Raw genomic sequence first — 25258 nt, 5'->3', positions numbered from 1 at the left:
GTCAGTCTGTCTCTGGGCTTTGTGTCTGTCCCTTAGTCTCATCTGGACTTGTCAGGTGACCCAGGCAGCCATCTACAGACACACAGGTACAGTAGAACCTTGATTATATACACACTTAGAAAAAAAGGGTTCATGAAGGGTTCTTCTGTTTTTTTGGTTCCAGGTAGAAATGTTTCACGCAACGAACAACCCTTTTGTAAAAAAGGTTCTACCTGGAACCAAAACAAGGGTTCTCCATCAAGGACAGCTGAAGAACCCGCTCTGGTAGTGCGCCAGAGTGGGCTGACGTTGCTGGTAACTTGTCGTTTCTCTTTTGGTGCACAGGCTGTTTTTGTTTTTTCACAATACATTTCGTTTTACCTTTCTGTAAAAACCTATATAGAATATATTTAGGCTTTGGTCAAATATAAACATGTTGCACACATTTCTTCCATCAATTGAATAGTGACTTGACAAAACAAAACTCCACATAAATCCCCTTAATAAATCAGCGTAGATAAAGATACACATTGTGTGTTGTAATATCAATAAAAAGCACATCTGTGATAATGCATTTTCACATACACTGTATGAATCCATTTCTCAATTTGGGTCACCACTTCTTTGGTATGGAAAGCTTTACTGTTCAGCAGTTAAGTGTAACATTTCCATCTACCGGCCAACTGAAATAATGCTGACAGCGCATGGCGTGATACTGTAGGGCAGGCCTACTTATTCAGGGTCAGTTTGGTATCACTCTTGTGAGTTTATTTGTTAATCCTTGCAATTATGCATGCCATAGCCAGATAAATTGATCTAACAACCTGTACCTTTATCAATGTCAATTGATCTCTGTATTCTTTGACTGCAGGTCCATGTATTTACAAGGAGGTTCAGTTTCAGCCTGGACAGACCTTCTACAGGGGCTGTGACAAGTGCTACTGCCACGAAAATGGCTACTTTTGCCTCTCGTGAGTAAACGAACCAAATGAATGGCTAGGTTAAAAGAGACATATGAAAATATTGAGTACTGGTATGCAACAGTGAAAAAGCTGGTAAAACCAAAACAGGAATTCTGTTGTTGCCAATATCACAACGTGCCTTGTTTCTGTTTGTATCCCCAGCCCGATGAAACCTACCACATGGCCCAACAAGTGCCAGCGGGTTCCGACAGAGTGTGGCTACCGCATCGTTTATAAGGAGTTGCCGGAGGTGGAGTGTCGCGCATACAGCTGGATCCGGTGATAGGAAGACAGACACCGACGCCCCCTTCAGTCAAAATACAAGATGGCAAGACTCTGGCAGTGGACAACCCTTTTAATGAAGCAGTTACGATGCAGAGAACATACCACACCCGACCTTCAATTTGGGAATTGGTTCTCTCAAAAGGAGGAACCAATTCCCAAATTGAACAACCCAACTCCCAAAGTTTCATCTTTGGTCTGAATGAATGTGAGTTGGGTGCCAGAGTGTGTGCACAATATTGACTGTAAAAACATTTACCTGTACCAAAGGACCTCCTCAATTGGCATGGATTCTAATAATGTGTTAAACACAAGTACCGTAAAAGTAGCAACCAACTCCAGTATACAGTCCCCTATCGTCCCAATATGCTTGTTCAAATTCCTGCCCTTGTGGCCTTACTTTAGTGGCCACTGATACATGGGACCAACTGAGTAGATTGGTGGACTGCATTGCCATTCTAAGAGGACAGACCATGTATCACCTCGTGACAAGTACGCAAGACAAATGGCGTTCAGTTATACATGTCGACGCTATTACACTCCACTGCCCAAGTGTGGATACCCATATCACCCCAACCAGACATCCGTCATTACTGCGCAGTGTTAAAGGTCTATAGCTGTTTCCCCATTATATTTTCCTATCTGTTCCTTCGTAGGTGTACAGTCTTCTATATGACATTGACTAAGTGGAGCTGCCGCACACTGATAGGGTTTCAATGTGAAGGTAGCGAGAGCGCCATCAGTCAACTTCAAACGTAGGCTGGGTTTACACTTCCCTAGGCGTACTCCATAGAGGCTCCGCAACCGCTCTGCGACTTTATGCAAGCGTCAGTGACGTATTGCTAAGCATCCTAGCCTCACTCATCACTTGGCTAAGGAGATGCATGCCGATATTTCACCGTTCACTTCATTGTATGTATAGAATTTCTTTCTAATAAAACATTGCAGTGTTACATACTGTGTGTGGACATTATTTCACCATTTCCTTCACATATTTTTGGGGAAAGGTATACACAGCATACCATGGATAGGATGGCAGGTAGCCTAGCGGTTAAGAGCGTTGGCCCAGTAAGCGAAAGGTCGCCGGGTCGATTCCCTGAGCCGACTAGGTGAAGAAAAAAAATCGGTCAAGGCATTTAATCCTAATTGCTCCTGTAAATCGCTCTGGATAAGAGTGTCTGCTAAATGACTAAAATGTTTATCATGAGTATTTTATTATCAAAATGAATAACATCACTCCTGCCTTTTTATCTTTTGGATGGGGAGTCCAAATAGTTACCACTATGCTGTGTAAAAATCTAAACAAAAGTTCAACCTCACCAGAAAAAAAAGGCAGTGTCCAGTTTTTCCAAGACTCCAAAGTGAAGAGGAAACCAGATTTTCTGGACAGACTCAGTCATCCCAATCCGACCATCTGTCCATCGGTAAGATCCAGAAAAGAAATATCATGCTACAAATTTAGTGTACTATATTTTTCTTTGTACAGTTTAACACATTTTATACAAGTACACATGATCTTACATTGTTGTTTTTGTTTCATTTTAGGGTTGTCTTTACTTAAGGTGCTGGTAATTTTAATTTAGGGTAATTTGTCCACAAATTTCTCTGAAGTCTTCTGTCAAACATTCATGTAACAACTGAGTACCCTTTGTCTATGGATGAGGCAATGAGAGGAAAGGTCAAGTGTCTGGTCAAGCTGACAAGTCCCTCTCTCCAAAGCCTTCCCCTAAAGCCCCAGTGTGGTTCCTAGCTCCCCAAAGACATCTAACTCCCAACCAAACTAGAACGTCCGAACGAGCTCCATAAAAAGGTCCATCTTCCTGCGGTCTCGTCTGTCATGAGGAGACTACATCTCCCAGTGTGCATCAGCAATGTCATTTAACATTGATTAAAGTCCCACTGCAGTGGTCATGGCACATGACTTGTTAACGTCGCTGTGTGATTTTTCATATTTTTGTTTTGTATTCAGTTGGTGAGGACTCTACTAAAATGGGGGTACAGCATTCTGTGGGAAGGGAGACGTCTTGAAGCAGCACTTGTGTAAATAATAAAAAATAAAAATGAGAACACAGCAGCTTTTTTTTTTTTTATACCATTCAAACAAATTCCGCCATAGATTATCCTCCTACTTTCTTAGGTGGCATACGGAATGCAAGGATTGGTCAGAGGGAGAGAAAAAATATATTCTCAATACATTTTCATAAAAAGAATCCGACAGGATTCAAGAGACAACAAACCCAACAACGGAGTAAAGAAGGAAAAAAATGTATTCGGCTTCTTAGCACAATAAAAAGTTAACGATTACTAGGATGTATTTCTGGCAAAAGTCTGATTCCAAATTACAGATGAGTTGAATCAACCGGTTTGTGTGGAACATAACTGGATTTGAATGTAAATAATTTAAAAAGACGAAAACAACTGCAGCACCATGAATTACAAGATCTGTATGACTCAAGTACAATATAGCAAATCTACTGAGAAGTAGTAATACATCAAATCAACAGAGTCAGGTAGGAAAGAAAAAAGAGCAGAAGAAAATCAATGAACAGTAAAATACAGATCAAGAGTTTTCAGAAATTGGCTAAGTTTGAGACACAAAAAGCTGGAAATCATAAGGAATGATTTTTAGGCAGCTCGTTTGCCACCCTCCGCATCTTTATAACGGATGACACACACATACGCTCTTGCTCGTATTGTTTCCCCTTTTCAAACGAAACACTTATACTGCAGGACTGACCCGGCTTCTAGCCAAATCCAAAAAGTAACCTCGACAAAGTCTCTGCTGAGTTACACCTGCCATCTCAGCATTATCAAATCAGGTACCAAAACAATAGGTACGCTTCTTTAAAAAGAAAACAAAGAAAACACTTTGTACAGATAATCGTGGTTGAGTTTTACCATCTACTTAGCCTGTTTTACACAGTCTGTTCATGTCAGGGCAATTTGAAATTACACATTAGCTTTTTTCTCTTTTCCATTGATTCCTTGATGAGGTTGAAGTCCCACAATTAGCCATGTGTAGAATGCAGTAATTTATTTTCAGATAAAACAAAAGAAAATAAGAAAGGAGAAATCCACACTAGAAGCCGAGTCCTCTTAGGTCTGTACATATCCCCTCCCCCAAGCCTAGTTTCTCCACAGGGTTTAAGAGAGGAGGTACACGATTTCACACACGCTCTCGCAAACACACACACACACACACACACACACACACACAAACAACGTCCTAAAAGCTTCCTGACTTTGTCCTTACTCCTGACCCCTGTATGGGGGGGTGCTGGAACTGACTGAGGGGTGTCCCGCGCTGCGGGTAGTGTTGGCCGGTGGAAGCCGCCAGAAGCCTGGAGCCGGCCTGCAGCACTGTCTGCCCGGGGCTGCCTGGTTTCAGGCTCCGGGACGCCTGCTGCTGGCTCAGTCTGGAGGCGTGGTGGGACGCCGGGTTCCCTGCCGCACCCAAGTCTGTTTTAGGGTTGCCGTGAGCCCTGGAGCCAGGGGTGGGAGACCCCGACAACCCACTGTTCAAGAGGCTGGCTTTTAGGTGGCTACCGCCACTGTACATGTGAGACCCGTCCATACTGCTGCTGCCGCTCGGCTGGTGCAGGGGGCCTCCTGGCGATCTGGAGGCCCCACACAGCGCTGAGTCTGCAGTGGAGGTGGTTTGGTTGGGGAAGGAGGACAGGGGGTTGAGGGGCTGTTGTTGATGCTGCTGCGAGGGGTCTTGAGACAGGCCGGAGTGGGAGGACAGGCGAGGGTAGAAGCCCTGGCCTGAGGGGGGGGGAGCCGAGGGGCTGTAGGAGCCACGGAATGGAGAGGACACGCTCTGCTGAAGGAAGGCCGGACTGTCCGCTGTCTGGTGGTGGCTCTCCGATAAGGGGGGCTGCACCTTAGAACGACAAAACACACTAAATTCACCTGACACCCTAGTACACAGCTCAAACAAATTAATATCCAAACACAAGAGTGCCAAAACAAAAACCAGGCCAGACAAAACAAAACCAAGCAAAAGAAAACACTAAACTCTCACAAATTACAAGGGACACCATACCTGATGTGTGTAGACAGACGGGCTGTACCTCTGTGGGCTTTTCATGGGAGAGGCCAGGGGTACCGTCTGGATTTCATACCGGTCTGCATCTGGGATAAACATAACAGGACACAAGCTTAACAGGAGAACAGATGGTACATGCATGCGCATTCCCTGAAGCCTCTGAATCTGAAATGAATTTGGCAAACGTCTTTGTTCCAGACTAGGCTAGATACTGTATCTACATTTCAGACAAGACAAACCTAGACAAGAAAACCAAGACATACCAGCCTAAACATACCTCTATATTTCAGACTAGACGTCTGTTTTAGTCTAGACTAAAATTGGGACAGGAGGACATCTGGCTTGAATTTGCTACTACTTAATTCATGTGAAAACCAGAACAACTGGTGGTGAAAACGTGTGCAGTACCAGGGTCCTTGTCTGCAGCCGAGCCGTCCGTTCTCTTCAGCACACGGTCCAGCTTGAGGGAGCCCCTCAGTACCCGCTCTAAGACGCCCTGGCCCTCCCTCAGCCGCTCAACTGTCGTGGGCACCATCCTGGACCAAAGCAAAACACCAACACCGTCATGTACAGTACGTTCAGTCACACACAAGGGGCTTATGTAGGACCCTATAAATTCTGTTGAATATTTTTTTGCCCAATTCCGTTTAGTTTTTCTGCCAATTTTTCATGTTTCGCTTTCAAAATCACCTATTTTTTTATAGGAAAACAACCATATTGGAAGTTCCAAGTCCACAACAATGCTTACACCACATCAGGAGACCACTTTTAAGGTCTGGGAAAAATGTAAGATTTTTTTTATGAGTGTAGTTACCCTTTAATTCAACTGCACACCAGCAAGACATGTGAATGCAAATGCCCACTGAATTAATGCAAATAATCATGATATCATTCTGCCAGGCAGGCATAGGCTACTTTGTAGTTAACGTTTAATTAAGAAGGTTTTTGGGAAACCTTTCCATCTACCAAAAGACGGTTATCATTAGCATCATCGCTAACGGGTACACAAAGTGGTTGAAATATGCACGCACTGCGCACACAGGTAGGGGCATTCCTGTGCCGAGAAGTTGAAGGAAAATATGAATGATTGATGCACTCTGTTCATGTCTTATGGTAAACTTGGGCTAATGAATTACTTTTCTAATAAGTTCAATATATTTATTTGATTTCCTACTAAGTCCAATAAAAAATGTATATTGTTGAATTCCACTTTAATGTCTGGATTCCGTGATTTCGTCCGTGTTCTCCGCATTGCAGATTTTATAGGTCCCAACTTATGTTCAGATCAGCTGGCTATGTCTGGAGACACTGCATGGCGCTCAGGTTGCTGATGTTCCCACCTTTGCCATAACAAGCAAATGGTCTCAAATCCCACAACACGTCACACAAAAGGTGGGAGAGCAAAGATGGATATGTCTGGAAACACTGACAGGGAACAAAGTGCTGTGAGAGGATGTGATGTGGTGTCTAGTCTTACCAGTGGCTGGTGCCTTCCTGAGCCCCAGGGTGCTGCTGTGTTGCTGGTCCTGGAGCGTGGGAGGTGGTGCTGTTGTGTTGGTTATCTGGGGGGTTCACCTCCTCTATCTGTGAGATGGAGGAGTGGGTGGGGGAGGAGAAGGAGCTGTGGGGGGAGGCCGGGGGCTGCAGGTGGAAGGAACGGAGGCCTCCGGGGGACTCGGCGCTGGCACAGATGGAGCTGGGGCTGGTGGGGGTGCCCAGGGAGCTACACCCGGGCTCTGGGTCCTTGCTGCTCCCCTGCTTTCTCTTACGGTACTCCAGCAGAGACACCTGAGGAGTCGAGGGAAAAGAACCATCCCTAGTCAGCCATATGTACAGCATTAGTCCCATGAGGTCACACACACTCACCATGATGTCACACATTGGTACAATACCATTGGTTGCATTGCGACACTAGTGATTATTCACCAGTACAGTATGGCGGTATGGTCAGATGTCATGCATCAACTCAACTGTTAGACGACTTACCTTGAATGCACTTTCGCTTACATGTTATCAACTGACTGACCAAACATCCAAAATGTTACCAAACCCTAAACGGAAGAGAAACTACAGGTCACCAATCTTCTACTTCTACCATCCTGGAAGTTCTATTTTGTTCCATGATTGGTGAACATCCTCTGTTGCTGTGGTTATCTGACGTGGATACATACAGTGGGGAGAACAAGTATTTGATACACTGCCGATTTTGCTAAGTAGGTTTTCCTACTTACAAAGCATGTAGAGGTCTGTAATTTTTATCATAGGTACACTTCAACTGTGAGAGACGGAATCTAAAACAAAAATCCAGAAAATCACATTGTATGATATTTAAGTAATAATTTGCATTTTATTAAAAAATACAATACCTTGGCTGACAATTTGAATCAGTCGACTTCGAGAATAACAGAAAAACAAAGACGCAATCCAGTGTAGCTTTAGCACTCTCTCCCTACAGTGTCGGGACAAAACCCTGCTGAATGGCAACGAAAATGGCTTTTTGTCCCAGAGTATTGATATTGGCATCAGTGTTATTACCAGAATCGGGAAGCTATCATGTTCTAAATGGGTTGTCACGCAACACAGTTCTGTTTGACATTTGAAGCCTTTGTGGATAGTTAGTAACAGGCCAAAATGAAACATCAGCACAGGCAACTTAACATCATCATCATTACCATCAAATGAAACATCACAACACAAAGCAACCACTGCGAGGCAAGAAACAAAACAGAAAAAAGGAAACACGACAAAAACAGAACCACGGGGCACTCACGTACGGTACATACACCCACACTCAAGAGAATGAGAGAGAACAGCCCGGCAGAATGTCATCATGGCACAGGCAGGAGACTCAAGGAGGGGGTGGGGATGAGAGATGGAGAAGGCTGGCTGAATGGACAGTCCGATATCAGGGCTATCGGGGGGCGGAGAGTTCAACCCAAAGAGGGCCGAGAGGAGGGGGGGGGGCCCTCAGGAGGCCCCACCTAGAACCTAGGACTTGAAGAATCGCCACACAGTAGGGGTTTCGGACCTGAGGACTACTGTACTTGTTAGGGCCTTTTGATTCTGATTGGGCCTCAAAGACTACTTTTATGGACCTTCTGATTGTCCTTGGGCCCTTAGCGGTGCCTCTTGAAGGGCTGCTAGTATGGTTCTTAGATGGGCATTGGCCATACTGCTGGTATGGATCGGACTTGGGCATGGGTCAAGGCTGGTGAAAGGGGGTGCGGGCACAGGGGGACAGAACTATGGATGAGATGGACCATAGACGAATGGCCAGTGAAGCCTACGCCAACATGGCCCAGCCCAACCTCGGCAGCCGGATATGACATCATGAACCATCAGGCTCGTAGCACGGCGCTCCGAGACGATGGGGTGACCATGTTTCTGATATAGAGATGTTTCTGATATAATAGGCCATACTCATGTACGTTTTTGGAGAAGGCGGGTTTGGGGCGGGGCGTGGGGTTTGTATGCGGATGCAAAACAATATTTACATGCACACTTCTAAATGGTATGGAAATATTCACCATATTGTGTACTGTCTTGTATTCACGTCTTACTGCTATAGCCTGGTAACCTGGCTGTCCTGTCAGCAGACTAACGGTTTGCAGGTTGGCCCTCTGCCTTGGAAGAAACAGTGGAATAAAGACTTGGCAAAGGTTTCAGGAGGAGCATAGGGGGAGTGGGAGGGTGGGGAGAGGGTCGACAGAACACACAACCTGTTGGGCTAGCTGCAGTAGGAAAGACAGAATACACATAAAGAAAGAGAAATGTGTAAATCATTCTAGAAGTAGTAGAAGTTTGGCATTATTTGTTTCTAAAGACAGTACAGAGTAAATGCGCCCACTGAACTGAGAGCCTCGAAAGTATAAATGTATAACAATTGTTACCCCGCGTCTATTTTGATTTAATTATCTCGATGTGGAATAACTGAGTCCATTTGACACAAAGTGAATGGACAACACAAAGCAAGGAAAGACTACAATGACTGAGCAGCCATTCAGTTTGCACATACTCTACCACACTCTATTTCACTCTTTCCCCTCAAATTTGGACATTATACCAATAAGCAGTTAGGCACTTCTTCCATACTGCCGCTACAGACATGACCTACCGATCATACCCCCATTTGGGAGTTTAATTTAAACACAAATATCTTTGTTAATAGTACAATTTCTTCGGGGGGGGGGGAAACTAAAGCAGGAAGAAGCTGAGAGAGTTGGAGGACTTGCCTTCTTTTTCTGCGGTGGGTTGCTGGTGTGGTGGGGCGGCGTGCCGCTGTCAGGGTAGCCCCCGCCATAGTGCGGCTCGCCGTAGGGCGACAGAGAGCCAGGCCCTGCCTCCACCAGGGGCCCTTGGCCACTCACGGTGCTGTAGAAGGACTCGGCCGGGGAGAAGCTGCCCTCCGATTGGCTGAGGCGCCTGTCGGTGGTGGCGGGGTTGCCCAGGTTGGCGTTGAGCGGGGAGCAGGTATAGATGAGGTTGAACTCAGTCCTGAAGCTCTGCTCTCTAGCCTGCTGCGCCGACTCGGACGGGGTGCCTGGCGCCAGGGGAGTGAGGAGGCCTCCCCCGCCCACCATGGAAGCCAGCGGCCCCTGCGTGTCGGGGGGAGGAGGCCCTGTTGCCAAGAGGAGAGAGAAGTCGTCCGACATGGCGGGCACGGGCCCATCGAGGCCCGAGGACAAGTCGGGGAACTGCAGGGCGCAGCGCGGGGCGTCAAAGTCCGGTTGCAGACACGGCTACAGGTGGAGGAAGAAGAAAGGAAAAGAGTTACGAAACAAAACCTGTGACAAAGAAAAACATCATCTGTCCCGTGTTCCCTATCCGGTGACACTAAAGCTAACGCATCTAGCCCCGTCTCCAGTGCTCTCACAGCTACTCTGGATCTGTGGGATGAATGCCTACCTCTGGAGAGATTGACTCTGGCCTGTGCACAGGAGAGGCTTCTGGAGATGATATGTTCTGGATGGGTAGAAGAGCGAGAGACATGAAATACCATTAGAAACAGATAGACAGCACAGTGAAAACAACCATGTTTATGCACTGTAGTTCTGTATGCAGAATTTTCATATGTTCTGGTACCCAATTGACACACGCTCAGTATGTCCTCTGTGTGTGTGTGTGCGCATGTGTGTGAGAGTATTTCTGTCCTGTGGGTGTGTTCTCTGCATCCTTCCAAAGTACCTCAAACTGCAGTGGCGTGTTGCAGCGGCTGGTTGGCAGCGAGGGCAGTGGCGAGTAGCCAGCAATGCTGTTGGATCGCCGGCGCTCCTCGTCGCCGTAGCAATCCAGCAGCGCGGCAGCGGCGTATGAGGCGGGGCTGAGCAGGGGGTGGTCCGAGGGCAGCGGGGGCGTGATGGGCGACAGGGGCCGCAACAGCAGACCGTGCTCTTCTGAGCCGGGCAAAGGTGGCGCTGCCTCCACCTCCGGGCCATATATGGACCGCCGCTTCTTAGGGGGCGCCGCCAGTTCTTTGTATCGGAAAGAAGGGTGAGGGGAAAGAAAGCAATAGCGTCAGATGACCTGCTGTGACAGGTGTCAGCGCACACTGATGAAAAGGATCTTCATTTGGGGTTAGGTTCATTTAAATGATGTACATGGTGGACTAATTAGGATAAAGTAAGTAAAACAATACCAGACTAATAATCAACGCTAAACATTGGCGACAATTGACAGCTAAATGCTGGCACGTCTGAGGATGTGCAAGTGTTCTCCTCAACAGCAAGACTGCTATACCAGACCCGGGTTCCAAAAAACTATTTAAACTATTAGAAACCTTTCAAATACTGCAGCTGTGCTTGGCTGACCTGTTGCAATGGAACCAAAAGAAAAGTCCCAAAAGTGCAAACATCGTCCACCTTGCAAATGCTCAACGTATTTGAAAAGACTTTGGATAGTATAAACCAGGTCTGTACTAGATAACAAATGCTACTAGACTTGTTAGTAGACAGTGAACACCAAAAAGAAGTTTCTAGATACCGGCTTTGAAAGGGTTGGGGGTGGAGCTGCTGCTGTTACTTTGGTGGGAGGAGGTGGACTCGGTGCCGTCCTCCAGGCCCCCAGAGCACAGCCCGCTCTCATCCTGGGCTTGTTGGATCCATCTCTGCACAGACGGGAGACACAAACAGGCATGAGACAAAATAATGGAATACTGAATATCCTTCAAACCTATGAAGGGTAGTGAACAAGCGTACACTTGGGATGCATCCACTTCTAAACAGCCCTGTCCTTCTCAAGCACCCACTACACGTCACACTACATTTCCCAACTACCTCTATTCCCAATTTAACCCCAACTTCACAACTCTATCCACCGTTACCTTCTTGAAGGAGCCGTAGGTGGCGTCCACACTGACGGGCCGGCGCCGGCGCTCAGGGTTGAAAGGCGAGCCGAAGCGCACGTAGTGCTTTGGCGCCGTGCAGATGAGCGGCGAGGCCGCCAGCCCCGGCAGCATGTTGAGCGTGGTTGCCAGCACCGTGGGGTCGGTGGTGATGCGCAGTTGCCGCTCCACCGTGGGCACCTCCTGCTGGGCCACCTTGTCCAGCACTTTGTCGTTCAGCCACTCAGTCACCAGATACTGGGTCGGGTCGGGGGGGAATAATTGTTAGCAAACAAATTCTGGAAGACTTGTTAGCGGAAAATTCTAAAAGGGACTTTTTAGCGAGACATTTTGGAATTATTTTTAACAATAAATGGTGGAAGAGACTTTTAGTGCCAAATTCTACATTTGTGTATATTGGCCTATAAACGCTGTAATACAAAAAAACTAAAGAGTTGTCCTGGTACATTAAAGGTTAAATAAATAATAAATAATTAAATCCAAAAAAAATATGGTGGTTAGAAGCCAGCCCCATCCCTCTCACCTTCTTAGTCTTAGGCAGGTTGCGCAGGTTGCCCTTGTTCAGAGCACTCAGGCCTTCTCCGTCGAGGAGCTGCCCAGCTCCCAGTGCTCCGTCCCCCATCCCCAGCTCTGTCCCGGGGCCCCCCAGGGGACCCTCCTGCCCCTCGGCCACCACCGCCTGCTCCAGGGCCGCCTGCTGCAGGGCCAGGGCCTGCCGCTGGCGCCGGGCTCGCTGCGACGAGCTGGAGCGGTAGCGCGAGATGCGGCTCTTGGGCCGTGGCTTGGAGGAGCGGGCCGGGGGAGGCTTGGAGGGTGCAGCGAGAGGGGCCAGATGGGGAGCGGTACACGCCGGGGCCTTGTCTGTGTCGGCTGCTGAGGAGGGTTCCTGGAGAGAGAGAGAGATTCTGTTAGGGGGGTCCGGGGGTCGATATTGAAATTGGAAAATTGGTCATAAAGTTCAATAAGAGAATGTGGCGGTAAGGGGGAGGAAAGTCTGACTCACGGTGACGTAGGTGGCACGGCGGGTGCTTATCCCCACCCCTGCTTGGTGGGGCGCGGCGTTAACCCCCGTGGGGTTCCCTCCGCTCCCCTCTACAGACTCCAGGCCCTCCTGTTTAAGCTCATCCATGCCCCCTGCGCTGGACGTCCTCTTCTACAGGGACAGAGAGAGTGGGTTACGAACTGCAGACTTATACTATGATTTGATAGTGACAGTGGGTTGGTGTGACAGGAATTGTGTCAGAGCGGTGATGTAGCACATACCGGTCTACTGGAGATGAGGACTCCGTTCTCGTCCAGCTCTTCCTCCTCTCCTTCCTCCAGCTTCACCCCATCTAGGAGTCCCTCCTGTAACACACATGCACACACATTACTTTGTGATTGCTAAATGGCACCTACATTTTCATTACACAGTGTACACAAAAGCACCACAAAATCCTCTACACCCCACCCATCCTGTCTTTATACGTACACACACACCAACGGTAACTTCCTGTGTATACGGACACACACGTCTTTGCACCAAGACAAACACTTCACACACACACACACACACACACCTCTGTGTCGCTGTTGCCCAGGCTGACGTTGCCCTGCAGCGTCTCCCGGACCTCGCCACTCTCCTCGGGTGGCTGGTTACTGTCGTCTGACGTCCCGCACGGTCCCTTGCCGCCGCCTGGCCCCTCCATCTCTCTCCGCTGGGCCTTCCGCCGCCGCGTCTCGGCCCCCGTGGGTGCCGGGAGCTGGGAGGGCGTGGGCAGCGACCCCGTGGCGGGGCAGAGCAGGGTCTCGCGCGGGCTCAGGTTATGCTTCTGCACGGGGCAGTTGTGCTGGTTGCCCTTGTAGCAGGCGCAGTCTACCTTGTAGTTACTGTAATAACGATAACAATAGGATTTTTAGCATGCTTTTCTAAAACCCAAAGATGCTGGACACTGTAGGGTCGAGCGAGAGAGAAGACAGAGAGAAACTTTGTGCTGATATAAAAAAGCTTTACAGATTTACTTGATAGATTGATAAATACTGACCAGCTATTGAACTCGTAGTCAAAGCCGATGGTGACCTCGGCGTCCTTGGTGATTTGCGTGACGGCGTAGATACAGAGGTGGATCATGCCATCGGCGATCATATGCCGAACCTGGAGAGGGGACAGAAGACATTATGGATTAGCTTGGCGATGATTGTATCCATTTCCCTCTAGAACAGGGGTCTCCAACCTTTTCTAGCATTCTAGCACTTTTTTTTTTTTATGAAACATGTTCGCAAGCTACTCATTTTTTTCTAGCTTTCAAATAGGAACATTCTTCTCTTCTCCCCTGCAACTCTTCCCCAGGTCCTTAGTGTACAAGAGAAAGTAGTGCACTGTGTTTTCTGTCAATATACCTGGTAAAATAATGGTAAATAAACAACTCTAAGGGGGGCACAATAAAATCTGTAATTTATTCCTAAATTATGTTGTTTTCTCAGTTGTATTTTTCCTGGTTTTTCACTCTCAAAATTACAATTGTTCATAGAGAAACAACGAAATTGGATGTCCATGCCCATGGTTAAATCACATCAGAATACAATTTTTTTTTAGGCCTGGAAAAAAAACTACCAAATTGATTGTTTATGAAAGTTTGCGATGGAACACACGACAAATTGCATATCGGCCTACTTTCGGAATTGTTTGATCGACCTGTTGGAGACCACTGTTCTAGAAGGGTACGTCTCAATAGTCTTAAATGGCCTCCTCTCCCCATCTCTTTTCCTTCCTCTATGCTGATGTAAGAGACTAGGAACGGTGAGAGCTAAATTCACCTGGTCTAACATTTCAAATGAGTGAGATGAACTAAGGAGAGGAGATGAGGGAGTAAGTGTAGACTATTGAGATACACCCAATGCCTTTCTTGAAGGAAAAAAAAAAACAAGATGGCTGACCTCTGCGTTGGGGGTGCAGGACCTCCGGATGAAGCGTGCATCATTCCCAAATGTCCGCGCGTCCACGCACATCCCCACGTCGTTGAATTTGGAGTAGAACAGCACGAAAGGGTAGGGCCTAGAAAAAGTCAAAACCATGTCAAAATGTGTATTTATGCGTAATATTTTACAGCTGAAGTGTGTTTATCCTGAATACATCCTCAATTTCCTTCATAAAACATTTAAAAACCATGCAATGGTGCAGCATATGAAAACCAAAATATTCCACATTAAAATGTCAGTTTTTACATCTTACAAATGAGTTGGTCAGGTTGCAAAAAAAAAACAAAGATGCCACTTGTTTTTAAATACTGCTTGAAAAAGCATGGAATTTTGGGGAATTCTGCAACCATATGAATAAGTGTAGTGAATGAATGCATACTTTTTGAAGAAGTGTCCGTTGACCTCAAACTGCTGTTTGAGCATGACCTTGCCCCGGTACTCGATGATCAGGGTGTCTGGCTCCAGATCCCTTGACGCCCGCAGGATCTTCCGGTGCTTCTGCACGCGCGTCACCCGCCCCAGCTGTAACTGCATCTGAGAGCCAAGCACCGTGTTGTTGCACGCCAACTCCGTGCGGTTAATTGTATCCATGGCGTCGGCCGATGGGTTGACCTGGGCCGGTGAGGTCGTCGTCGTCGCCGCTGGCGTCATCTTGCCCACTACCACGCCATCGGCGGCGACTGTAACGGTGGCGGCGCGGTGCAGCTGGAGCAGTGTCTGGACGTCAGCACTGTACTGGTTAGCCGTGGCCTCCTCGTACTGGTCAGTCCACTGGCGGATGCGGCTCTCCCAGCCCTCCGCCGTGGTCTCGTCCACCGCGCTGGCCTCCGTCGTGGAGTTCTGGGGAGGAGAACGTTTTTACTTCAGAGCCGTGTCGTGTTGAAAATACATGTATTTTTATTTTATTCACCTCCATTCTAAGATCTTTTTCATAAATGACAATTTCAGGTCTACAACCAGTGTTTCTTCCCCTTAGATGAATGGGTTATCATGGGTGGGTGGTGCACTCTGCTCTATATCAACTTACCATATGATAATAAGATGATGGGTGTATTTGTGTTATGCTCAATGGAACATGTCACTCAATGGAACCCTGACGCTAACAAAGTGGCACTGATGATTTCTTGATCCCGTTCACTACTGCTGTGAAGTTCAAATGTGTCATTTATATGTTCATATATAACTAAACAGAAGATCCTCGGGAATGAATTAATCTTACCTTCATCCTCATGGACTTTCTAGAACCCTCTCTGAAGGCCTGTAAAGACAGACACGGTCGTTTACTTACAACGTTTACACAACGTTTCAGAGTCTACTCACAGCATTTGACAATGTTTCAGAGTCTACACACAGCGTTTAGACAATGTTTCAGAGAGTCTACTACTCAACGTTTAGACAACATTCAGAGGGTCTACTACTCACAACGTTTAAACAACGTTTCAGAAAGTCTACTTACAATGTTTACACGTTTCAGAGATTCATCTAAATAATGTAGCAAAAATAACTTTCTGCTACTAGAAAAAGACTGCCACTTCTCTCTTGGCCTCTATAGGTATAATTGGCATATTCAGCCTTAAGAGCAAGTTAAAACAGGAAACTTTACGATCTTGGTCCTGGTTTTGAATTTGCACCCTCAGCACCCTTTTTACACTTTGCTCATGTGGCATTTGGTACACTTGGCCATTTTCCCCTTACTATCGGTGTCTTTAGCAAGGATACTCTTGCCGTCGCTACCGCTGCATTTAACCCACGTAGTGGCTGGCACCTTCCGCTAGCTTTTGCCTGGCATGCCTCGCATTTCGCACACACTTAGGACTCTTTGCTAAGTGTGCCCTTTTCAGGTCTGTGCCCTTGCTCCCTAGTTCCTACCTTAATTTTCTTGCCCTTGGGCGCTCCGCGGGCCTTCTCTGTGCTCTTCTTCCTCTTCTTGGACTTGTTCCGCTTGATCCGGTTGACAGTGAGCGTGATGCTGGTGGGCGTGTGCTGCGTTGCCGTGTAGGACACAGTGGCCGGCGACACCTCCTCGTCCCCACTCTCTGTGGCACTGCTATCGCCCACTAGAAGCACAAGAGAGATTTGAGCATGCACAGGTACTTGGCAAAGTTCGTTTCCACCTGGGCACGCCAACAGTAAAGACTTAGGGTTGGTTTCCCGGACTAAAAAGCTATTTAAATAGAGATTCTGCATTTAGCTTTTCAGACCAGGCCTAAGGGTGCTTTTCACACCAAATTGGATTGGAGCGTTTTTTTCAAACTCTGGCGCGTTTTCTCCCTTAGTTCAGTTCGTTTGGACTGGGGTGAACACTAGGGAGTGCACTATACAACACCGTGGTTTGCTCAAAAAGTCTCGGTCCGATTCCATTTGTACTGTGGTGTGGTTTGCTGCAGTCCGTACCAAACAGTAAAAGAACCAGAGGCGCATGCAGTATTATTGGTTGTTTGACTGCCAGTCTTTGATAAAATGCACGCAGTACCATAACTTAACATTCTGTGAGTAGCAGCGCATTTATGTAACAGCGCATTTATGAGCGCATCCATGCAGATTAATGGAGAAGGGGGCTATACTGTAGGCTACTGAGTCCCTAGTGAAAGTCTACACACCCCTTGCACAGTCTTCACATTTTGCTGCCTTAAAATAAAATCTAAAAAGGGATTACATAGTATTTTCAAGTATTGCGGTGGCAGCATCATGTTATGCTTGTCATTGGCAGGGACTGGGGAGTTTGTCAGGATCAAAAGAAAAATGAAAGGAGCAAAGCCCAGGTAAAAAGTTAAAGGAAAACCTGCCTCAGTCTTCTGAAAACCCTGGGATAGAGTTTTATCAGCAAGACACTTACACAGATTTTTATATTAAAGACACATGGCTCTCCAAGAGATGTTGCGTGTTCATGGGTGGTCTAGCCTCTGTACGGACTTAAATTTGTTTGACGATCAGTCAAGGTTGAAATATTGCTGTCCATCAATGATCCCCAACCAAATTTACTGAGCTTGAGCAATTTTGACCGAAACAATGGACATACAGTGGGGAAAAAAAGTATTTAGTCAGCCACCAATTGTGCAAGTTCTCCCACTTAAAAAGATGAGAGAGGCCTGTCATTTTCATCATAGGTACACGTCAACTATGACAGACAAAATTAGAAAAAAAATTCCAGAAAATCACATTGTAGGATTTTTAATGAATTTATTGGCATATGATGGTGGAAAATAAGTATTTGGTCAATAACAAAAAGTTTCTCAATACTTTGTTATATACCCTTTGTTGGCAATGACACAGGTCAAACGTTTTCTGTAAGTCTTCACAAGGTTTTCACACACTGTTGCTGGTATTTTGGCCCATTCCTCCATGCAGATCTCCTCTAGAGCAGTGATGTTTTGGGGCTGTCGCTGGGCAACACAGACTTTCAACTCCCTCCAAAGATTTTCTATGGGGTTGAGATCTGGAGACTGGCTAGGCCACTCCAGGACCTTGAAATGCTTCTTACGAAGCCACTCCTTCGTTGCCCGGCGGTGTGTTTGGGATCATTGTCATGCTGAAAGACCCAGCCACGTTTCATCTTCAATGCCCTTGCTGATGGAAGGAGGGTTTCACTCAAAATCTCACGATACATGGCCCCATTCATTCTTTCCTTTACACGGATCAGTCGTCCTGGTCCCTTTGCAGAAAAACAGACCCAAAGCATGATGTTTCCAACCCCATGCTTCACAGTAGGTATGGTGTTCTTTGGATGCAACTCAGCATTCTTTGTCCTCCAAACATGACGAGTTGAGTTTTTACCAAAAAAGTTATATTTTGGTTTCATCTGACCATATGACATTCTCCCAATCCTCTTCTGGATCATCCAAATGCACTTCAGACGGGCCTGGACATGTACTGGCTTAAGCAGGGGGACACGTCTCGCACTACAGGATTTGAGTCCCTGGCGGCGTAGTGTGTTACTGATGGTTGGCTTTGTTACTTTGGTCCCAGCTCTCAGCAGGTCATTCACTAGGTCCCCCGTGTGGTTCTGGGATTTTTGCTCACCGTTCTTGTGATCATTTTGACCCCACGGGGTGAGATCTTGCATGGAGCCCCAGATCGAGGGAGATTATCAGTGGTCTTGTATGTCTTCCATTTCCTAATAATTGCTCCCACAGTTGATTTCTTCAAACCAAGCTGCTTACCTGTTGCAGATTCAGTCTTCCCAGCCTGGTGCAGGTCTACAATTTTGTTTTTGGTGTCCTTTGAAAGCTCTTTGGTCTTGGCCATTGTGAAGTTTGGAGTGTGACTGTTTGAGGTTGTGGACAGGTGTCTTTTATACTGATAACAAGTTCAAACAGGTGCCATTAATACAGGTAACGAGTGGAGGACAGAGGAGCCTCTTAAAGAAGAAGTTACAGGTCTGTGAGAGCCAGAAATCTTGCTTGTTTGTAGGTGACCAAATACTTATTTTCCACCATAATTTGCAAATGAATTCATTAAAAATCCTACAATGGGATTTTCTGGATTTTTTTTTCTCAATTTGTCTGTCATAGTTGACGTGTACCTATGATGAAAATTACAGGCCTCTCTCATCTTTTTAAGTGGGAGAACTTGCACAATTGGTGGCTGACTAAATACTTTTTTGCCCCACTGTATGTTCCCCTAAGAGTTGTGCAAAGTTGGTAGAATATTATTCCAAATGATTCACAGCTGTAATGTCTGCCAAAGATGCTTCCACCAAGTACTAACTCTGGGGTGTGAAGACATATTTAATCAAGACTATTTGTTTTTTTGTTTAGAAAATGTTCTCTAACTTTCTTTCATTTTGAATATGTGGAGTAGGTTGTGTAGATCTGAAGGAACAAACTCCAATTTAATCCCTTTTTAGATATAATTTTAAGGCAGCAAAATGTGAAGATTGTGCAAGGGGTGTGTCGACTTTCACTAGGCACTGTAGTATATTCTCCTCCAGGCGGCCATTGTCGCCGTTAGAGCGGATTTTGCGCTGTTTCCTCCCACTTTTGTTGGATGACCAAAGCGAAAGTAATATGAAGTTTGGGACACACAAGTTATGCTTCTTGATAATCATAGATGGATTTAACGTGACAATTTTCTCCAATAAACAAATGACTCGTATGAACACATGGTTTTGTTTGACATTTGGCAATGTGAAACCAACATGACCAAATGTATACAAATACAAATGTAACAAATGAAATCAAAGTCGGATTCGAACTATAGCTATGAAGTGTGTGTGAAAAGCCCTAAACTTAATCAGCGTCCAGGAAAACTGGCCCATGGAGTTTACGTGAGGTTAAGTTGAGGCCAAGTGGCACCATGTATCTACGTACTGCCAGTGCATTCATGTGGTGGCTGTATGTGTGTTCCATACCTGGAATACGCACATTGAGATATACAGTGAGGGAAAAAAGTATTTGATCCCCTGCTGATTTTGGACGTTTGCCCACTGGACGCTTGCCCACTCCATGTTTGACGGTGGGGATGGTGTTCTTGGGGTCATAGGCAGCATTCCTCCTCCTCCAAACACGGCGAGTTGAGTTGATGCCAAAGAGCTCGATTTTGGTCTCATCTGACCACAACACTTTCACCCAGTTCTCCTCTGAATCATTCAGATGTTCATTGGCAAACTTCAGACGGGCCTGTATATGTACTTTCTTGAGCAGGGGGACCTCCGTGTGCTGCAGGATTTCAGTCCTTCACGGCATAGTGTGTTACCAATTGTTTTCTTGGTGAATATGGTCCCAACTGCCTTGAGATCATTGACAAGATCCTCCCGTGTAGTTCTGGGCTGATTCCTCACCGTTCTCATGATCATTGCAACTCCACAAGGTGAGATTTTGCATGGAGCCCCAGGCCGAGGGAGATTGACAGTTATTTTGTGTTTCTTCCATTTGCGAATAATCGCACCAACTGTTGTCAACTTCTCACCAAGCTGCTTGGCGATGGTCTTGTAGCCCATTCCAGCCTTGTGTAGGTCTACAATCTTGTCCCTGACATCCTTGGAGAGCTCTTTGGTCTTGGCCATGGTGGAGAGTTTGGAGTCTGATTTATTGATTGCTTCTGTGGACAGGTGTCTTTTATACAGGTAACAAGCTGAGATTAGGAGCACTCCCTTTAAGAGTGTGCTCCTAATCTCAGCTCGTTACCTGTATAAAAGACACCTGTGAGCCAGAAATCTTTCTGATTGAGAGGGGGTCAAATACTTATTTCCCTCATTAAAATACAAATCAATTTATAACATTTTTGACATGCGTTTTTTCTGGATTTTTTGTGTGGTTATTTTGTCTCTCACTGTTCAAATAAACCTACCATTAAAATTATAGACTGATCATTTCCTTGTCAGTGGGAAAATGTACAAAATCAGCAGGGGATCAAATACTTTTTTCCCCTCACTGTATGTTATGCAGTCTATGGCATGTGGCATTCACCATACCTGATACATTTTCTTGTTTCCGGCGTTGGCCGTCCAGTCCTTTCCTCCTGTCTAGCCCCCTGAAATCACAGAAATATGAACATTACAACCAGGAAATTGCAGATCTTATATATACAGTGCATTCGGAAAGTATTCAGACCTCCTGCCGTTTTTCACATTGTTACGTTACAGCCTTATTCTCAAATGGCTTAAATTGTTTTTTTCCTCATCAATCTACACACAATACCCCATCATGACAAAGCAAAAACAGGTACCGGTGCAGAGTCAATGTGCGGGGGCACAGGTTAGTCGAGGTCATTTAGGTAATATGTAGAGTTAAAGTGACTATGCATAGATAATGAAAAGAGTAGCAGCAGCGTAAAAGAGGGGGAGGGGACAATGCAAATTGTCCGGGTAGCCATGATTAGCTGTTCAGGTGTCTTATGGCTTGGGGGTAGAAGCTGTTAAGAAGCCTTTTGGACCTAGACTTGGCGCTCTGGTGCCGCTTGCCGTGCAGTAGCAGAGAGAACAGTCTATGACTAGGGTGGCTTGAGTCTTTGACAATTTTTAGGGCCTTCTTCTGACACCGCCTGGTATAGCAGTCCTGGATGGCAGGAAGCTTGGCCCCAGTGATGTGCTGCAGTTGTCGTACCAGGCAGTGATGCAACCAGTCAGGATGCTCTCGATGGTGCAGCTGTATAACTTTTTGAGGATCTGAGGACCCATGCTAAAACTTTTCAGTCTCCTGAGGGGGAATAGGCTTTGTCATGCCCTCTTCACGATTGTCTTGGTGTGCTTGGACCATGATAGTTTGTTGGTGATGTGGACACCAAGGAACTTGAAGCTCTCAACCTGTTCCACTACAGCCCCGATGATGAGAATGGGGGTGTGCTCAGTCCTCTTTTTTTTCCTGCAGTCCACAATCATCTACTTTGTCTTGATCACATTGAGGGAGAGGTTGTTATCTTGGCACCACACGGCTAGGTCTCTGACCTCCTCCCTATAGGCTGTCTCATCGTTGTCGGTGATCAGGCCTACTGTTGTGTCGTCTGCAAACTTAATGATGGTGTTGGAGTCATGCTTGGCCATGCAGCCATGGGTGAACAGGGAGTACAGGAGGGAACTGAGCACGCACCCATGAGGGGCCCCCGTGTTGAGGAACAGAGTGGCAGATGTGTTGTTACCTACCCTTACCACCTGGTAAGTCAGGAAGTCCGTCAGGAAGTCCAGGATCCAGTTGCAGAGGGAGGTGTTTAGTCCCAGGGTCCTTAGCTTAGTGATGAGCTTTGAGGGCACTATGGTGTTGAACGCTGAGCTGTAGTCAATGAATAGCATTCTCACATAGGTGTTCCTCTTGTCCAGGTGGGAAAGTGCAGTGTGGAGTGCATTAGAGAATGCATCATCTGTGGATCTGTTGGGGCGGTATGCAAATTGGAGTGGGTCTAGGGTTTATGGGATAATGGTGTTGATGTGAGCCATGACCGGCCTTTCAAAGCACTTCATGGCTACAGACGTGAGTGCAACAGGTCGGTAGTCATTTAGGCAGGTTCTTAGTGTTCTTGGGCACAGGGACTATGGTGGTCTGCTTGAAACATGTTAGTATTACAGACTCAGTCAGGGACATGTTCGGAGTACACGTCCTGGTAATCCGACTAGCCCAGCGGCCTTGTGAATGTTGACCTGCGTAAAAGTCTTACTCACATCGGCTACGGAGAGCGTGATCACATAGTCATCCGGAACAGCTGATGCTCTCATGCATGCTTCAGTGTTGCTTTTTTCGAAGCGAGCATAGAAGTGATTTAGCTCGTCTGCTAGGCTCATGTCACTGGGCAGCTCGCGGCTGTGCTTCCCTTTGTAGTCTGTAATAGTTTGCAAGCCCTGCCACATCCGACAAGCGTCGATGCCGGTGTAGTACGATTCAATCTTAGTCCTGTATTGACTCTTTGCCTGTTTGATGGTTCGTCGGAGGGCATACCAGGATTACTTATAAATGTACGGGTTAGAGTCCCGCTCCTTGAAAGCGGCAGCTCTACCCTTTAGCTCAGTGCGGATGTTACCTGTAATCCATGGCTTCTGGTAGGGGTATGAACGTACGGTCACTGTGGGGATGACGTCATCGATGCACTTATTGATGAAGCCAGTGACTGATGTGGTGAACTGCTCAATGCCATCGGAAGAATCCCGGAACATATTCCAGTCTGTGCTAGCAAAACAGTCCTGTAGCTTAGCATCTGCGTCATCTGACCACTTCCTTATTAACCGAGTCACTGGTGCTTCCTGCTTTCGTTTTTGCTAATAAGCAGGAATCAGGTGATAGAATTATGGTCACATTTGCCAAATGGAGGGCGAGGGAGAGCTTTGTACGCGTCTCTGTGTGTGGAGTAAAAGGTGGTCTTGAGTTTTATGAAAACTCTCTTGATAAATAGTGTGGTCTACAGCTTATCATGAGATACTCTACCTCAGGCGAGCAAAACCTTGAGACTTCCTTAATATTAGATTTAGTGCACCAGCTGTTGTTTACAAATATACACAGACCGCCACCCCTTGTCTTACCGGAGTCAGCCGTTTTATCCTGCCGATGTAGCGTATATCCCACCAGCTGCATGTTCAGCCACGACTCGGTGAAACATAAGATATTACAGTTTTTAATGTCCCGTTGGTAGGATATCCTTGATCGTAGGTCGTCCATTTTGTTTTCCAATGATTGTACGTTGGCTAATAGGACGGAAGAGGCAGATTACTCGCTCGCTGTCAGATCCTTACAAGGTACCCCGACCTACATCCACGATATCTCTATCTCTCATGCGAATGACGGGGATTTGGGCCTTGTCGGGTGTCTGTAGAATATCCTTAACGTCTCACTCGTTGAAAAAAAATCTTCATCCAATACGAGGTGAGTAATCGCTGTCCTGATATCAAGATGCTCTTTTTGGTCATAAGAGACGGTGTCAGAAACATTATGTTCAGAATAAATTATAAATAAACGCAAAACAATTGGTTGGTGGGCCGTAAAACGGCAGCAATCTCCTCCGGCGCCATTATAAAATATGACCTTTACATTACTCAGTACTTTGTTGAAACACCTTTGGCAGCGATTACAGCCTTGAGTCTTCTTGGGTATGATGCTACAAGCTTGGCACACCTGTATTTGGGGAGTTTCTCTCATTCTTCTGTGCAGATCCTCTCAAGCTCTGTCAGGTTGGATGGGGAGTGTCGCTGCACAACTATTTTCAGGTCTCTCCAGAGATGTTCGATCGGGTTCAAGTCCGGGCTCTGGCTGGCCACTCAAGGACATTCAGAGACTTGTCCCGAAGCCACTCCTGCGTTGTCTTGGCTGTGTGCTTAGGGTCGTTGTCCTGTTGGAAGGTGAACCTTCGCCCCAGGCTGAGATCCCGAGCGCTCTGGAGCAGGTTTTACATTTACATTTTTACATTTTAGTCATTTAGCAGACGCTCTTATCCAGAGCGACTTACAGTTAGTGAGTGCATACATTATATATGTTTTTTATTTTTATTTTTTTATACTGGCCCACCGTGGGAATCGAACCCACAACCCTGGCGTTGCAAACGCCATGCTCTACCAACATCCCTGCCGGCCATTCCCTCCCCTACCCTGGACGACGCTGGGCCAATTGTGCGCCGCCCCATGGGTCTCCCAGTCGCGGCCGGCTACGACAGAGCCTGGATTCGAACCAGGATCTCTAGTGGCACAGCTAGCACTGCGATGCAGTGCCTTAGAGCACTGCGCCACTCGGGAGGTTTTCATCAAGAATCTCTTTGTACTTTGCTCTGTTCATCTATCCCTCGATCCTGACTAGTATCCCAGTCCCTGCCGCTGAAAAACATCCCCACAGCATGATGCTGCCACCACCATGCTTCACCGTAGGGATGGTGCCAGGTTTCTTCCAGATGTGACGCTTGGCATTCAGGCCAAAGATTCCAATCTTGGTTTCATCAGACCAGAGAATCTTGTTTCTCATGGTCTGAGAGTCCTTAAGGTGCCTTTTGGCAAACTCCAAGTGGGCTGTCATGTGCCTTTTACTGAGGAGTAGCTTCCGTCTGGCCACTACGATAAAGGCCTGATTGGTGGAGTGCTGCGGAGATGGTTGTCCTTCTGGAAGGTTCTCCCATCTCCACAGAGGAACTCTGCAGCTCTGTCAGTGGCCATCGGGTTCTTGGTCACCTTCCTGACAAAGGCCATTCTCACCCAATTGCTCAGTTTGGCCAGGGGGCCAGCTCTAGGAAGAGTCTTGGTGGTTCTAAACTTCTTCCATTTAAAAATGATGGAGGCCACGGTGT

General features: G+C 46.7%; 1 protein-coding gene across 5 annotated transcripts in view; it reads right to left on the bottom strand.

Annotated features, from left to right (window-relative positions):
- Positions 1 to 3472: 3472 nt before the first annotated feature.
- LOC123491625 (histone-lysine N-methyltransferase SETD5-like) overlaps positions 3473 to 25258 on the bottom strand; it is a 30563-nt gene continuing 8777 nt past the window's right edge. For 2 of the 5 annotated variants that reach the window (XM_045223067.1, XM_045223069.1), the window contains exons 4-23: positions 20982 to 21040; positions 16439 to 16626; positions 15789 to 15827; positions 14949 to 15409; positions 14528 to 14645; positions 13636 to 13745; positions 13171 to 13480; positions 12875 to 12958; positions 12615 to 12764; positions 12135 to 12497; positions 11591 to 11848; positions 11251 to 11374; positions 10456 to 10742; positions 10177 to 10233; positions 9504 to 10010; positions 8799 to 8891; positions 6749 to 7059; positions 5680 to 5807; positions 5269 to 5357; positions 3473 to 5106 (exon numbers count right to left, since the gene is read on the bottom strand). In XM_045223067.1, coding sequence (XP_045079002.1) covers positions 4450 to 5106; positions 5269 to 5357; positions 5680 to 5807; positions 6749 to 7059; positions 8799 to 8891; positions 9504 to 10010; positions 10177 to 10233; positions 10456 to 10742; positions 11251 to 11374; positions 11591 to 11848; positions 12135 to 12497; positions 12615 to 12764; positions 12875 to 12958; positions 13171 to 13480; positions 13636 to 13745; positions 14528 to 14645; positions 14949 to 15409; positions 15789 to 15827; positions 16439 to 16626; positions 20982 to 21040 — 4393 coding nt within the window. In that variant the 3' untranslated portion in view covers positions 3473 to 4449. The remainder of the gene's footprint in view (positions 5107 to 5268; positions 5358 to 5679; positions 5808 to 6748; positions 7060 to 8798; positions 8892 to 9503; positions 10011 to 10176; positions 10234 to 10455; positions 10743 to 11250; positions 11375 to 11590; positions 11849 to 12134; positions 12498 to 12614; positions 12765 to 12874; positions 12959 to 13170; positions 13481 to 13635; positions 13746 to 14527; positions 14646 to 14948; positions 15410 to 15788; positions 15828 to 16438; positions 16627 to 20981; positions 21041 to 25258) is intronic. The other 3 variants (XM_045223070.1, XM_045223071.1, XM_045223068.1) reach the window with 2 other exon arrangements.

This window comes from Coregonus clupeaformis, chromosome 10, assembly GCF_020615455.1.
Source record: "Coregonus clupeaformis isolate EN_2021a chromosome 10, ASM2061545v1, whole genome shotgun sequence".
Classification (NCBI taxonomy): domain Eukaryota; kingdom Metazoa; phylum Chordata; class Actinopteri; order Salmoniformes; family Salmonidae; genus Coregonus; species Coregonus clupeaformis.
This window is presented reverse-complemented; position numbering and strand designations above follow the sequence as displayed.